Genomic DNA, 16270 nt, shown 5'->3' on the forward strand with positions numbered 1-16270 from the left:
TATATTGAGAGAACCTTCTAACTCTGTTTTCGTTCCTTTTCAGGGGCCTGGGAGGAGAGCTCATGAGACAAGCAGGTGGGTCTGAAGGCTGCAGGCTGCAGCCCTCTGCCGCGGCCATCCACTAGAGAGGCGGCTTGTGGCGTGCAGGGTGGCCCTTCAGCCCGTCAGGGTGCAGGGCTGGGCGTGTTTCTTCTGTGGAGGTGGCAGCCACGGTGTGCCTGGTTTGCATGGCCCCTGCCTCTGCCCCTGTGTGGACTCAGTGGATGTGGCCCCTGCCTGTGGACTCAGTGGATGTGGCCCTGCCGCTGCTCCTTCTGGGTGTGGTCCCCCCTCCCGTGGAGGGCCTGCTCCAGCAGCTGTGGCAGCTGGCTCTTGGGTGGGTGCACTGAGCAGGGGCACCTGAGTCTTCCCCACAGGGGCGTTCCATTAGGGGCGTCCAAGGACACGCTTTCTTCTCTTCAGTACAGTCTTTAAATGTAACTAGAACAGAGAATAATTTTTGTAGGTTTTTTTTTTTAGATGTTTGATATTTGCAAAGAACGCGAATGATACCACCATAACAGGTATCTGGTTTTCTTGAAGCCTGTCCAGCTAAACCTGCTAGAAAATCCAGGCACACAGCACTTACTGGGATATTTACCAGGTGCCATGTGGGTCTGTGGAGGGCCCCTCTCCCGGGTGGGAGTGGTGAGCAGGTGTAGGTGTGGGGCATGCCCAGCGTGCCAGGGCTTGACCTGTGGTAGGGACCAGTCGGCACCACCAGTGCTGCTCCCAGAGCTGATCTGCAGGCCGTCCTGCCCAGCCGAGGGATCATTCTCCTCCCTCACAGGCCAGCAGCCTTGACGCTGCCAGGAGGCACTTGGATCTCAGCCTGTGGTGGTGGCAAGGAGGCTGGAGCACAGGGGTTTAGCTTCTGTGCTGAGAGTGCGGGGCTGCGTTTCAAAGGCAATGAGTCCCAGCCGTGACCTATGCAGCGCGCAGTGGCCGGAGGCGTTGGGGTACTGGCGTGGTGGCCGGAGCATGGCACAGCCTTGGGGGACTCGGCATTGGGGCGGATGGCGAGGGCCATGAGGCCTGTGAGCAGGCATCGCCAGGTTTGAGGGGCTCCTGGGTACAGGGCCACGACCTGCCAAGCACAGCTCTGAATCCCTTAGACCCAGGCGGGCACCCATCTGAAGGGCACGTCACCTGCAGGCCCAGGGCTGCTGTGCACGCGTGCCCTTTGCCACCTAGAACTAGCTGGTGCTGGCTCTTTCAGAACAGGTGGGGGTGAGGGGGATGCTCAGAGGTACTCGAGTCCTGACAGGTCGGACGTGTGTGTCAGAGTCAGCCCCCAGTGGTGCCTGTGAGAGAGACAGAGGAAGTGTGATCGAGGAGGGGCTGCACCCAAGAGCCACTGGTTCTGGAACTCTCTTGGGAAGCAGAGGCAGCTGGGGTCGCGGGGCCGATGGGGCCAGTGCTCGCCTGTGGACTCAGTGGGTGTTGCAGGTCCCTCCGAGCGCAGCCCTGGTCCAGCCTGGGGGAGCCCAGCTGTTCAGGGACCAAGAGCTGTTCAGGGTGAGGACGGGAGCTCAGGCGGGGGCAGGAGGAAAGCTGAGCAGAGGCGAAGCTCCTTACACACCAATCAGGTGAACTTCTGCACCTCATTCCCAAGCCTCTCGTACCCCCCGGGGTTAGCACAGCCGGGCAGTGCCTCGTGTGTTCTTGGCTGATTCTGTTTTAGAATGTGAGGAGAGATACAAAGAACACATTTTAGACAATCCCCACAAAGTGTTAACGCAAAGGCCTGATTTCATTTCCAAGACATTCCTGATGGCAGCGGCCAATCCCGAGGGTCCAGAGAGCTGGGCTCCTCCTGACAGCTCCGGCGCCCTGCTGTGCAGATGGCCGTCCCACGCTACGCCCAGCCCCTCTTGTGGGACTGTGAGTGCGGAGGTGCAGCTGGTGAGGACAGACGGCCATCCTATGCTGCGCTCAGCCCCTTGCGTGGGACTGAGTGTGAAGGCACAGCTGGTGAGGAAACTTAGAAAAGCCACTGTTGTGTGCAGACTTTTGAGATCCACGTGTTCTGGGCAGAGGAGAGGGGCTGGCTTCTGGGAGCCCGTGGCTGGATGTCGGGCTGCATCAGCCTCTCCTGCTTTCTGTTCACACCTCCCAGCCCTGACCTGATGGGGACCTGCCTGAGGCCTGCAGCTGTCCTCCTCTGGCCAGGCCTGTGGGACTTCTTGCATTTCCGCTGGCGTCAGCTCAGTGTTCTCCTGGGTGTGATGGGCGTCATGGGAAAGTTGGTTCTAGAAGCGTGAGCCAGTTTCTGTCGGCTGATGTTTGGAGGCTTGGGGTTGCCAGTCTGCAGGAGGTCCCTGATGGCCAAGACCGTGTGTCGTGTTTTGGATATGGACTTGATCACTGTCCCTCAGCTGCGTCCAGAGCACACGCTGCAGGGACGTCATCTTTCTGACATGCCCATGGGTGCCTGGCGTGGCCTCATCTGTCAGTGGGATCGAGACCATCCCCCACGTGTCATGGATAGCTGGTGACCTGTAAGCCATTTCTGGATCTGGGCGCTTGGCTTGGGATGGTGGGAGTGCTGGGTGCTCTCATAGGGTTCACTCTCCGCCCCTTCCCACCCACGACACGTGCCATGCCCTGAGGTGGCAGTTGGAGGCAGGCCTACAACCTTCACAAGTCCTTCACACAACTTTCTATGACCTTCACATGACCTTCATACACTCTTCACATGCAGTCGGATGACATTCACATGCCCTTCACACGACATCACATGACCACATGACCTTCAAAAGACCTTCACACGACCTTCACACACACCCTTCACATGCAGTGTGACAATCTTCACATGCCCTTCATGTGACCGTCACACACTCCCGGTGTGTTCCCCCTGTGCTGCAGGGGCTGCCTTTAGGGTTGCTTTTGGTGTTTGAGCAGGAAATCTGCACAGGAGTCATGCCCACGGTGAAAGGGGGCAGTTAACAGTGTCCCGAATCCCTGTGGCCAGCCACGCTGCTGTGGCTGTGTTTCCTTTACTCCTGCTCCCTGAAGCCAGGCCCATCGGGGAGGTTCTGCTCTGTAAGCTGCTCTTCTTAGTGTTTGGTTAGGGCACCCTGAGTGACCGCCCTTAGGGGTCCTGCTGGGCCCTGGCTGCTGTCGGTCTGGGCATTGCTGCCATGTACTCTCCATGGGCAGAACCGTCATGAGCTCAGGAAGAAACGATGGGAGAACGTACCTCCTGGAGCCTCCGCGTGGTTGTTGTGGGCAGCTTTTCCCCCTGGCATTTACACCCATCCAGGGCAACTTTGCCTGTGACACACCCACCCTGGGCAGGAGGCTGCCCGTGCAGGAATCTGCATTTGCACTTAGGGGCAGAGGGGGAGTATTGCGGGTTTTAGTTACTTCTTGATGTTGTTTGGAAAGACGTGAGACACAGTAGCCACCCTATCCCTTCCTCACCCACCGCTCACTGCTGCCAGAGCATCGCAGTCTGCCCGAGTGACTGTGGAACATAAACGTGGATGCGCCTCGTCCAGGTTTTTAGAAAGGCACCCTTACTGCTGTTTGGTGTTTGGCATCTTACACCGTCTGGGTTCTTAGTGCTCTGCTCTGAAGGGCAGTGGGTTGTGGTCTTTTGTTGGGGGTGCTGGGTACAGGGTGGTTTCTGTCTGCCTCTCTCCCCACCCTGCCCTCTGCTCTTGGGTACGTGAGTCGTCGTTGGGGTGCATCCCTTAGGGTTCACAGCTGGGGTGGGATTCCTGGTGGGGGCACCATGGAGGAGGGCATCTTTGTGGGAGGCATCCCTGCTCTGGGCCCCCTGCCAGCCTCCAACTGTGTTTGCCCTATGGGTGTGTTGGCTGGAGTGCTGTTTCCACCCCTCACACCATTAAGAGCAGACGCAGCACTCCTGCACACGTGGCCTTGCACCCGGGTGGGCGTGTTGCGTGGAAAGCGGCCCACAGTGCCCACGCCCTCCCTGGGGGCGCCTCTCGCTGCCTACACCCCCTCAGCCGCGGCCACAGCTCCTGGCAGCCAGCCCTCCTCCTGCGGCTCCTTCCCTCCAGGGCCTTTGCTGGTCCCAGGAGACTGTGGCCTGCAGGCTCTGAAGCCAACTGCGTCCCTGGTGACCCTGACTGAGCCTTGGTGTCACCTTGGGGTTTTCCTCCTCCTCTTTCATTTTATACTTCATAGGAAGTTAGTTTTCCTTTCAGTTCTCAGGTGTGAATAGTTGGGAAGTGAAATCGTTCTGCGTAGTGTCTGTGGTCTGGGTCCCACATTTTATTTTTCCAGAGGCGACCCTTTTAGTTGTTTGGCTTTGTTTCCCTTGCTTCTGTATTTCTGAGTTCCGTTTGTACACATCGGTTTCTGATGCCCTTAGTTTTAGATCTGTTCTTTCTAGTGATACTGCAGGCTTGTCTGGGTGAGAAGTCTGTGGGTTTGCAGGCTGCGTGGGAGACGGGAGGCGCTGCTGGTCTCTTTCTGACTCAGGCTAGGTGGTGGTGCCCTTACCCCTGAGGACACCAGTGTGTCGGTGGCAAGCCCCCAGGAGCGGCACGCACACCCTGGCCACAGGGACCCCGGAGGTGTCAAACCGCAGACTTCCTCAGATGTCTTTTGTATGTTTTGTAGGAACAGTTGCTCAGCCCTTGGGAGTTGTCTGAGTTCCCTCTGTTCCCATATCAAGGAAATGTCATACAGGTTAGCCTTTGTCATGAATATTCACACGAGAGGAGATTGGCGTCCTGGTGTCCTCAGTGTGGCCCGACCAGAGCTGCCTCCCCTGGTGCCGGGAAGATGGGTGTCCCTTCCATGGCTCTTGGATTTCATGCTTTAAAATCAAAGGAAAGAAACAGGAGCTCTGTTTAGTAAGGCAGAGATGGAGGGTCGGTCAGTCAGGGTGGGCTGCGTTTGGCTCTTGAAACAATCCCCATGTTTCAGTGTCTTGAAATGGGAGGAGAGTCCTATGGCTCACAGTGTTACACCAGACATGCCACAGGAGTCGGGAGTTCTCTCCTCTCCTGCCAAAGACGGGAGGAAACCAGAGGCACGGGTGAGCCTTGAGTCGGCCACGGTGTGTGGAGGATCGTGACTGAGCAATCCGGGCACACACGCCGTTGATGGACTTCTACCGTGGGCTGAGGCTCAGTGCCCCGTCCCGATGCCCTGAGCACATCCACCACCTCCGCCCGACACTGCTGCTGTCCTGCCCTTCGGTTGTGTCTTAACTCACATAGGATGTTACATTGCTTTAGTAGTCAGAGTTCATTCGGATTCACCCACACAGACACCCGGTTCTCTCTTCTTCTGTGAGAATTCACTCGGATTCATGGACGCGGACACCTGCTCTTCTGTTTCTGGTTCTGTTCTGCGTCTCTCACCTTCCAAGGGAACCAATTTCACTTTGCCAGGAGGACACTCCTTAGTGTTCTCCATAGTGTGCGTCTGCTGCTGGCACCCTCTCCTTGGTTTTTCCCAAAATGTTTTTTTCTACCTTTTTTTGGGAGATGGAGTCTTGCTCTGGCGTGATCTTGGCTCACTGCAGCCTCCGCTTCCCAGGTCAAGTGATTCTTCTGCCTTAGCCTCTGAGTACCTGGGATTACAGGTGGCTGCCACCATGCCCAGCTAATTTTTGTATCTTTAGTAGAGATGGGATTTCTCCATGTTGGTCAGGCTGGTCTGGAACTCCCGACCTCAGGTGATCTGCTCGCCTAGGCTTTCCAGAGTGCTGGGATTACAGGTGTGAGCTACCACACCAGGCCATTATTTTGATTCTTTTTTTTTTTTTTTTTTTTTTGAGACGGAGTTTCGCTCTTGTTACCCAGGCTGGAGTGCAATGGCGCGATCTCGGCTCACCGCAACCTCCGCCTCCTGGGTTCAGGCAATTCTCCTGCCTCAGCCTCCTGAGTAGCTGGGATTACAGGCACGCACCACCATGCCCAGCTAATTTTTTGTGTTTTTAGTAGAGACTGGGTTTCACCATGTTGACTAGGATGGTCTCGGTCTCTTGACCTCGTGATCCACCCGCCTCGGCCTCCCAAAGTGCTGGGATTACAGGCGTGAGCCACCGCGCCCGGCCTATTTTGATTCTAAAAGGTTACTTTTGCTGAGATTGAAACTTTAATATGGCATTTATTTGTTTGTTTGTTTTTTGGCACTTCAAACGTATTCTGTTGCCTTCCGGAGAAGTGAGCCGCCAGTCTGCTGATTCACTGTGTCGGAGACAAGCTTTTTAAGTTTGTTTCCCTGGCTGCTTTTGAGACTTTATCTTTATTTGGTTTTTAGCAGTTTTATGGTGATAGTCCTGAACAAGTTGTCTTGGTGTTTCTTTTACTTGGGGTTCTAGGATTCATACTTGTTTCATAATCTGTACTTTTCTGTTTGTGTTTTGTTCACTTTAGAGAAATTGCTAGCCATGATCTCTTTGAACACTGTTCACTGGCCTCCTCTCCTTTTGGGGACTCTGTCGCCTCCTCTCATCTAGATCACCACACTTAATTCTTCATGTGTCTTAGACTCTCTTCTCTGTTTTGTCTGATTCAGTTTGGACATTTTCTTTGACTTCAAGTCCACTGTCACAAATTCTCTTTTCAGCTGTGCCTATTTGCCGTTAAACCCATCCTTGAATTCTGTTTTTATTTTTCAGAACTTCTGTTCACTTTTTGTAGGTTCATATTCTTGTCATAGTTTTCATTTGGTTCACATCCTGGAACGTATTAAGCATGGTTTAAAGTCTTTCTTCAGTACCGTCCTCCGGAGCCTCTGTGGCTCTGTTTCTGAAGGATGGTATATGATACACGAAGAGCAGCTCCGCCAAGGCACGGGAGCAAAGCCTTATAGAATTGTCGTGGGGCTTGGAATGTGGCTCTGTTTCTGAAGGATGGTGTATGATAAACGAAGAGCAGCTCCGCCAAGGCACGGGAGCAAAGCCTTATAGAATTGTCGTGGGGCTTGGAATGTGGCTCTGTTTCTGAAGGATGGTATATGATACACGAAAAGCAGCTCCGCCAAGGCACGGGAGCAAAGCCTTACAGAATTGCTGTGAGGCTTGGAATCTGCTCATCTCCCAGAGAGACCGCATGTGTGCTCCTGGTGGGAGGTGGGCGCTTGCCGTCAGGGTTTGAGGCGCGAAGGGTTCAGTGCTGGCTTTCCACGTTTTATACCTGTTGCTAGGCGTGGTCCTCCAGGTTCAGAACCTACTGGTTCTCTGCTGGTCACCTGACCCGCGTTTCCCGCCAGCTGGAGACTCTCCTGGATGCACCATTAGCGTCTCTGGCCCCGCCGCTCTCAAACCCGCGAGAGTTGTCCACCGCAGGTCCTCGTGAGCTCTCTGGTGACTGCAGGCACTTCGCGTCTGTTTACATTCTGTTTTTAACTTTTAGAAGTGTTGTAGTGGAGGGTGGTCTGTGTTATCTAGTCTGTTAGTTTTTAAAAAATATTCTTTATTTTCAAATAATTATTGACCTGCAGGAAGTTAGGAGATTAGTAACAGGGCACTCGGTGTGCTTCACACACTCCCCCGCAGCGACTGTGCAGGACAGCACGGTGTTGTAGCCGGTGCCCCGTCGTGCAGGCCCTGCTCTGTGGACTGCAAGCCTGCGGGGTTTCGCGGCTTCGTGTGTGTGTCTGGTTCCGAGCAGATCTATGCCCTGTGTAGATTTGTGTAACTAGCTCCACAGTCGATCAGCAACCTGCGTCCTCCTCACAGAGCCAGCCCCTGCCGCCAGTCTGTCCCTTCTCGAGTGTGCCACGATGGACTGGTATGGGCCGTGGTGTTTCAAGGCGGCGTTTCGGTGAGCGTGGTTGGTGCCCTGAGACCCCATCCAGCTGTCCGTGTGTTCACGGTTCCTGCCTTCCTAGCCCACTGTTGGTTTTACCAAAGCGTGTCCAACCATGCACCCGGTAAAGTACACTGGGGCTACTTCTAGCTTTTGCTGTGGTGAACAGGGTTTCCAGGAATATTCATGTGCCAGATTTTGTGTGTTTAAGCCTTTTCATTTCTGCTGCTGAGTCCTGTGTGTCGTCGTGTGAGGGACTGAGCGGGCGGCGCGTGAGCTCTCCAGTCTCTATCCTGGCCAGAATCTCGGAATGTCATATATTTAAGTTTAGCCATCAGCTTCCCATCTAAAGGATTCTCACTGTAATTTGCATTTCTCTAGTGGCCGGTGGTACTGACCATCTTTTCATGGGCTGGTTTCAAAAAATTGTTTTTTCTTTTTTGAAACAGTTTCTCTCTTGCTTCCCAGGCTGGAGTCCAGTGGCGTGATCTCAGCTTGAACCTTGTAGGTTCAAGCGATTCTCCTGCCTCAGCCTCCTGACTAGCTGGGACTACAGGCATGCGCCACCCTGCCTGGCTAATTTTGCATTTTTAGTAAACACTGGGTTTCACCGTCTTGGCCAGCTTGGTCTGGAACTCCTGACCTCAGGTGATCCACATGCCTTGGCCTCCCAAAGTGCTGGGGTTACAGGCATGAGCCACCAAGTGTGGCTAAAAATTTTTTAACTTGATTATAAAATACATTTAAGTTCATGTGCAGGGTGCATCTCCAAGAAAATTACTTTTAAAAATAGAACTTTTGTTTCCCGGTTCTTAAAACACATCAGAGCAATGCTCTGTTTAGAACTGAAAGGATTTGCACTATGACAAAGGCGTGTCCGGTTTTGGTGAGAAGGAGAGAGCTCATTGAATGAGTGGTGGTGGTACAGGTGTCCACGTGGAAGAAAGTAACATCGTCTCTAAAACTGAGTGTGAGATTACCTAAAAACTTATGTATAAAAACCCTCAATCATAAAATTCCTCAGAGAAATTTTAGGAGATATTGTAGGACAATGGCAGTCTCTCTCTCTCTCTCTCTCTCTCTTTTTTAATGCATTATACATTGTATTCCTTTTTTTTTCTTTTTTTTAATTGCATTTTATGTTTTGGGGTACATGTGAAGAACATGCAAGATAGTTGCATAGGTACACACGTGGCAGTGTGATTTTCTGCCTTCCTCCCCATCACCTGTATCTGGCATTTCTCCCTGTGCTATCTCCCCAACTCCCCAACCCCTGCTGTGCCTTCCCTATTTCCCCCAACAGACCCCAGTGTGTGATGCTCCCCTCCCTGTGTCCATGTGTTCTCATTGTTCAACACCTGCCTATGGGTGAGAACATGCGGTGTTTGATTTTCTGTTCTTGTATCAGTTTGCTGAGTCCCTACAAAGGACACAAACTCAACGTTTTTGATGGCTGCATAATATTCCATGGTGTCTATGTGCCACATTTTCCCTGTCCAGTCTATCATCGATGGGCATTTGGGTTGGTTCCAGGTCTTTGCTATTGTAAACAGTGCTGCAGTGAACATTCGTGTGCATGTGTCCTTATAGTAGAATGATTTATAATCCTTTGGCTATATACCCAGTAATGGGATTGCTGGGTCAAATGGAATTTCTATGTCTAGGTCCTTGAGGAATCACCACACTGTCTTCCACAGTGGTTGAACTAGTTTACACTCCCACCAATAGTGTAAAAGTGTTCCTATTTCTCCACATCCTCTCCAGAATCTGTTGTCTCCAGATTTTTTAATGATCGCCATTCTAACTGGTGTGAGATGGTATCTCAGTGTAGTTTTGATTTGCATTTCTCTGATGACCAGTGATGATGAGCATTTTTTCATATGTTTGTTGTCCTCATGCGTGTCTTCTTTTGTAAAGTGTCTGTTCATGTCCTTTGCCTGCTTTTGAATGGGCTTGTTTTTTTTCTTGTAATCTGTTTTAGTTCTTTGTAAATTCTAAATATCAGCCCCTTGTCAGATGGGTAGACTGCAAAAATGTTTTCCCATTCTGTTGGTTGCCGATTCACTCTAATGAGTGTTTCTTTTGCTGTGCAGAAGCTGTAGAGTTTGATTAGGTCCCATTTGCCTATTTTGGCTTTTGTTGCAAATGCTTTTGGTGTTTTGGTCATGAAGTCCTTGCCTACGCCTATGTCCTGAATGGTTTTGCCTAGATTTTCTTCTAGGGTTTTTATGGTGTTAGGTCTGATGTTTAAGTCTTTAAACTATCGACAGTTAATTTTAGTGTAAGGTGTCAGGAAGGGGTCCTGTTTCTGCTTTCTGCACATGGCTAGCCAGTTTTCCCGACACCATTTATTAAACAGGGAATCCTTTCCCCATTGCTTGTTTTTGTCAGGTTTGTCAAAGATCGGATGGTTGTAGATACGTTGTGTTGCCTCTGAGGCCTCAGTTCTGTTCCATTGGTCTATATCTCTGTTTTGGTACCAGTACCATGCTGCTTTGATTACTGTAGCTTTTTAGTATAGTTTCAGGTCCGGTAGTGTGATGCCTCCCGCTTTGTTCTTTTTGCTTAGAACCGACTTGGCTATGCGGGCTCTCTTTTGGTTCCATATGAATTTTAAGGTGTTTTTTTCCAGTTCTGTGAAGAAGGTCATTGGTAGCTTGATGGGGATAGCGTTGAATCTGTAAATTACTTTGGGCAGTATGGCCATTTTCATGATATTGATCCTTCCTAACCATGAACATGGAATCTTTCTCTGTCTGTTTGTATTCTCTCTTATTTCGTTGAGCAATGGCTTGTAGTTCTCCTTGAAGAGGTCCTTTACGTTCCTTGTTAGTTGTATTCCCAGGTATTTTATTCTCTTTGTAGCAATTGTGAATGGCAGTTCCTTCTTGATTTGGCTCTCTTGAAGTCTATTAGTGGTGTATAGGAATGCTTGTGATTTTTGCACGTTGATTTTGTATCCTGAGACTTTGCTGAAGTTGTTTATCAGTTTCAGGAGATTTTGGGCTGAGACAATGGGGTCTTCCAGATATACGATCATGTCATCTGCAAATAGAGACAATTTGATTTCCTCCATTCCTATCTGAATACCCTTTGTTTCTTTTTCTTGCCTGATTGCTCTGGCTAGAACTTCCAATACTGTATTGAATAGGAGTGGTGAGAGAGGGCATCCTTGTCTAGTGCCAAATTTCAGAGGGAATGCTTCCAGTTTTTGCCCATTCAGTATGATATTGGCTGTGGGTTTGTCGTAAATAGTTTTTATTATTTTGAGGTACATTCCATCAATACCTAGTTTATTGAGGGTTTTTAGCATAAAGGGCTGTTGAATTTTGTCAGAGGCCTTCCCTGCATCTGTTGAGATAATCATGTGGTTTTTGTCTTTGGTTCTGTTTATGTGGTGGATTACGTTTATCGACTTGCGTATGTTGAACCAGACTTGCATCCCTGGGATGAAGCCTACTTGATCATGGTGGATAAGCTTTTTGATATGCTGTTGCAATCAGTTTGCCAGTATTTTACTGAATATTTTTGCATCTATGTTCATTATGGATATTGACCTGAAGTTTTCTTTTCTTGCTGAGTCTCTGCCAGGTTTTGGTATCAGGATGATGTTGGGCTCATAAAATGATTTGGGAAGGATTCCCACTTTTTGGATTATTTGGAATAGTTTCGGAGGGAATGGTACCAGCTCCTCTTTGTATGTCTGGTAGAATTCGGCTGTGAAGCCATTTGGACCTGGGCTTTTTTTGGCTGGTAGGCTCTTAATTGCTGCCCCAACTTCAGACCTTGTTATTGGTCTATTCAGGGTTTCAACTTCTTCCTGGTTTAGGCTTGGGAGGATGTAAGTGTCAGGAATTTATCCATTTCTTTCAGGTTTACTAGTTTATGTGCATAGAGTTGTTTGTAATAATCTCTGATGATGGTTTGTATTTCTGTGGAATCTGTGGTGATATCCCCTTTGTCATTTTTTATTGCATCTATTTGATTATTCTCTTTTCTTTTTTATTAATCTGGCTAGCGGTCTATTTTGTTGATCTTTTTGAAAAACCAGCTTCTGGATTTATTGATTTTTTTGAAGGGTTTTTTGTGTCTCTATCTCCTTCAGTTCTGCTCTGATCTTAGTTATTTCTTGTCTTCTGCTAGGTTTTGAGTTTTTTTGGTCTTGCTCCTCTAGCTCTTTCAATTTTGATGATAGGATGTCAATTTTAGATCTCACCTTGCTTCTCATATGGGCATTTATTGCTATATATTTTCTTCTAGAGACTGCTCTAAATGTGTCCCAGAGATTGTGGTATGTTGTGTCTTCGTTCTCGTTGGTTTCAAAGAACATCTTTATTTCTGCCTTCATTTCATTGTTAATCCAGTCAACATTCAAGAGCCAGTTGTTCAGTTTCCATGAAGCTGTACAATTCTGAGTTAGTTTCTGAATTCTGAGTTCTTTTTTTTTTTTTTTTTTTTTTGAGACGGAGTTTCGCTCTTGTTACCCAGGCTGGAGTGCAATGGCGCGATCTCAGCTCACCGCAACCTCCGCCTCCTGGGTTCAGGCAATTCTCCTGCCTCAGCCTCCTGAGTAGCTGGGATTATAGGCACGTGCCACCATGCCCAGCTAATTTTTTGTATTTTTAGTAGAGACGGGGTTTCACCATGTTGACCAGGATGGTCTCGATCTCTTGACCTCGTGATCCACCTGCCTCGGCCTCCCAACTGAATTCTGAGTTCTAACTTGATTGTACTGTGGTCTGAGAGACTGTTTGTTATGATTTCTGTTCTTTTGTATTTGCTGAGGAGTGATTTACTTCCAATTATGTGGTCAATTTTAGAGTAGGTGTGATGTGGTGCTGAGAAGAATGTATATTCTGTGGATTCTGGGTGGAGAGTTCTGTAAATGTCTATTAGGTTTGCTTGTTCCAGGTCTGAGTTCAGGTCCAGGATATCCTTGTTAATTTTCTGTCTGGTTGATCTAATACTGACAGTTGGATGTTAAAGTCTCCCACTATTATTGTGTGGGAGTCTGAGTCTCTTTGTATGTATCTGGGTGCTCCTGTATTGGGTGCCTATATATTTAGGATCGTTAGCTCTTCTTGTTGCATTGATCCTTTTACCATTATGTAATGTCCTTCTTTGTCTCTTTTGATCTTTGTTGGTTTAAAGTCTATTTTATCAGAGACGAGAATTGCAACTCCTGCTTTTTTTGGCTCTCCGTTTGCTTGGTAAATCTTCTTCCATCCCTTTATTTTGAGCCTATATGTATCCTTGCATGTGAGATGGGTTTCCTGGATACAGCACACCAATGGGTTTTGGCTTTTTATCCAGTTTGCCAGTTTGTGTCTTTTGATTGGGGCATTTAGCCCATTTACATTTAGGGTTAATATTGTTATGTGTAAATTTGATACTGTTATTTTGATGCTACCTGGCTGTTTTGTTCGTTAGTTGATGCAGATTCTTGACTGTGTTGATGCTCTTTACCATTTGGTATGTTTTTGGAGTGACTGGTACTGGTTGTTCCTTTCTATGTGTAGAGCCTCTTTCAGGAGTTCTTGTAAAGCAGGCCTGGTGGTGATGAAATCTCTTGAGTACTTGCTTGTTTGCAAAGGATTTTATTTTTTCTTCACTTATGAAGCTTAGTTTGGCTGGATATGAAATTCTGGGTTGAAAGTTCTTTTCTTTAAGGATGTTGAGTATTGGCCCCCACTCTCTTCTGGCTTGTACGATTTCTGCTGAGAGATCTGTTGTGAGTCTGATGGGCTTCCCTTTGTGGGTAACCCAGCCTTTCTCTCTGGCTGCCCTTAGCATTTTCTCCTTCATTTCAACCCTGGTGAATCTGACGATTATGTGCCTTGGGGTTGCTCTTCTTGAGGAATATCTTTGTGGTGTTCTCTATATTTCCTGGACTTGAATATTGGGCTGCCTTGCTAGGTTGGGGAAGTTTTCCTGTATAATATCCTGAAGCGTATTTTCTAGCTTGGATTCATTCTCTCTGTCACATTTAGGTATACCCGTCAAACGTAGATTAGGTCTTTTCACATAGTCCCATATTTCTTAGAGACTTTGCTCATTCTTTTTTACCCATTTTTCTCTATTCTTGCCTTCTCATTTTATTTCATTGAGTTGATCTTCGACTTCTGATATCCTTTCTTCTGCTTGGTCAATTCAGCTGTTGAAACTTGCGCATGCTTCGTGAAGTTCTCCTGTTGTGTTTTTCAGCTTCATCAATTCACTTATATTCCTCTGTATGTTGTCCATTCTCGTTAGCATTTCCTGAAATCTTTTTTCAAGATTCTTAGTTTCTTTGCATTGGGTTAGAACATGTTCTTTTAGCTCACAGAAGTTTCTTATTACCCACCTTCTGAAGTCTGATTCTGTCATTTCATCACACTACTTCTCCATCTGCTCTGGTTCCCTTGCTGGTGAGGAGTTGTGATCCCTTTTAGGAGGAGAGGTGTTCTGGTTTCGGGTGTTTTCGTCCTTTTTGCACTGGTTTCTTCCCATCTTTGTGGATTTATCCACCTGTCATCTCTGTAGTTGCTGACTTTCTGATTGGGTCTCTGAGTGGACGTTCTGTTTGTTGATGATGAAGTTATTTCTGTTTCTTAGTTTTCCTTCTGACAGTCTGGGCCCTCTGCTGTAGGACTGCTGAGGTCCACTCCAGGCCCTGCTTGCCTGGGGATCACCTGCAGCAGCTGCAGAACAGTAAGGGTTCCTACTAGTTTCTTCTTCTGCTATCCGTGTTGCAGAAGGATACCCGCCAAATGTCAGTCTGATCTCTTCTTTATGAGGTGACTCTTTGGGTATATGGGGGTCAGGGAGCTGCTTGAGGAGACAGTCTGTCCTTTATAGGAGCTGAAGTGCTGAGCTGTGAGCTCCATTCTTCATTCAGAGCTGGGGGGCAGGTACATTTAAGTCTGCTGCAGCAGAACTCATAAACCGCTTTTTTTTCCCAGGTGCTCTGTCCCGGGGAGTTAGGGCTTTATTTATGAGTTTCTGTTGTGCTGCTGCCTTTTTTTCAGGGCTGCCCTGCCCAGCGAGGAGGCAGCCTAGTCACTGTCTGCCTGCAGAGGCTTTGCTGAACTGCTGTGGGCTCTGCCCAGCTGCTCTGTGAACTTCCCTGCAGTCCTGTTTATACAGGTGTAGTTAGAACTGCCTCGGCAAAGCTGGTCCACCTTTGTAATGGTGGACTCTCTCTTTAATGGCGGGTTGCCTCGGCAACGGCGGGCTGCCTCAGCAATGGCGGACTTTCTCCGTAGTGGTGGACTGCCTCTGTAATGGCGGACACCCCTCCCCGACAGAGCTGGACCTTCCTGGGTTCAGCTGTGCTTGCTGTGAAACTCTCAACCCAGAGCGTTTCCAATTGCTGTTTTTTGTGTGGGGTGGGACCAGCTGAGCCTGATCACCTGGCTCCCTGCCTCAGAGCCTTTTTAGTTGAACGGTCGACTCTCTCCCAGGTGTTCCAGTCGCCTGTTGAAAAGGCATTGGGTTCTGTGTGATTTCCCGTGTGGCGACCCACTGTGCGGCTCAAACAGCGGTGCTGAGATTCACGGCACTTTTTTGTCTGGGAATCTCCTGGCCTGGCTCCCTGTCTCAGTCCCCTTTTTAATCAGATGAATGGGCAACTCTGCCTTCCCGGAGCGCCAATCACCAGCTAAAACGGTACCCAGAACTGTGTATTTTGTACGGAGAACCACCGCGCCGGGGGTCTCCGGCAAACAGCTGTGCTGGCGACCCATGGGACTCCTCTGCCTGGGAATCTCCTGCTCTGTGGGCAATGAAACTCTGTCTGGAAATGCGGCGTCCACTTGCCCTCTGCGCCTTCCCTGGGAGCTGCAATCCTGAGCTGCTCCTAATCAGCCAGCTTGGACCCCTCCTCCACAATGTCAGTCTCTTAAGAAAACTTCTTAATTGAGAAATTTTCAAATCTGCACAGAAGTAGAGAGAAATTGCTGGCTGGGCTGGAGCCACGCCCTGAGCACCGACAGCCGTTCTGTCTTCCCAGTGCTTCCTTTCTCCTCCCCGCCCCTGAGCTGAAAGCAGATCCTGAATGTCGAGTCCCAGCTGCCCTGGCTGGGTTTTCTAACTGGTGGTGAGAACTGGCTTTCTGGGTTTTTTTTTGTTTGTTTGTTTCTTTTTGTTCCCCTGTGTTGGCATGTAACCCCCAGCTAACAGATTTTATAATAATAATTCTACGAGATAGAAACAAGAGGAGATAATTATGCTGGGCTGCCTATTGAAGAATATACTATGTGTATGGTTGATAGAGAAAATGCAGATTTAGAGAAGATGTCTGTACTACATTCGAAAGGTAAAAAGCTCTTAGTGTACAAAAACTTACTGAAATTGCCAGTAATGAGGTAAAGGGTCCAGCAGGAAGTGGGACAGAGCAGACTTGGCATTTCATGAAAGAGAGGAGCAAACTCACGTGCCTGCGGGTTGGGAGGGTGCCCAGCGTCACCTGGCAGGCAGGGAAGTGCCCGTTACCGCGAGAGGAGCCTTTT

At 49.0% G+C, this 16270-nt stretch overlaps 1 protein-coding gene across 2 annotated transcripts in view; it reads left to right on the plus strand.

The window, feature by feature from the left end:
* TBCD (tubulin folding cofactor D) overlaps positions 1–16270 on the plus strand; it is a 205699-nt gene that overhangs the window by 164782 nt on the left and 24647 nt on the right. For both annotated transcript variants that reach the window (XM_074389091.1, XM_039476649.2), the window contains exon 23: positions 44–75. In XM_074389091.1, coding sequence (XP_074245192.1) covers positions 44–75 — 32 coding nt within the window. The remainder of the gene's footprint in view (positions 1–43; positions 76–16270) is intronic.

The sequence above is a fragment of the Saimiri boliviensis genome, chromosome 17 (assembly GCF_048565385.1).
Source record: "Saimiri boliviensis isolate mSaiBol1 chromosome 17, mSaiBol1.pri, whole genome shotgun sequence".
Lineage (NCBI taxonomy): Eukaryota > Metazoa > Chordata > Mammalia > Primates > Cebidae > Saimiri > Saimiri boliviensis.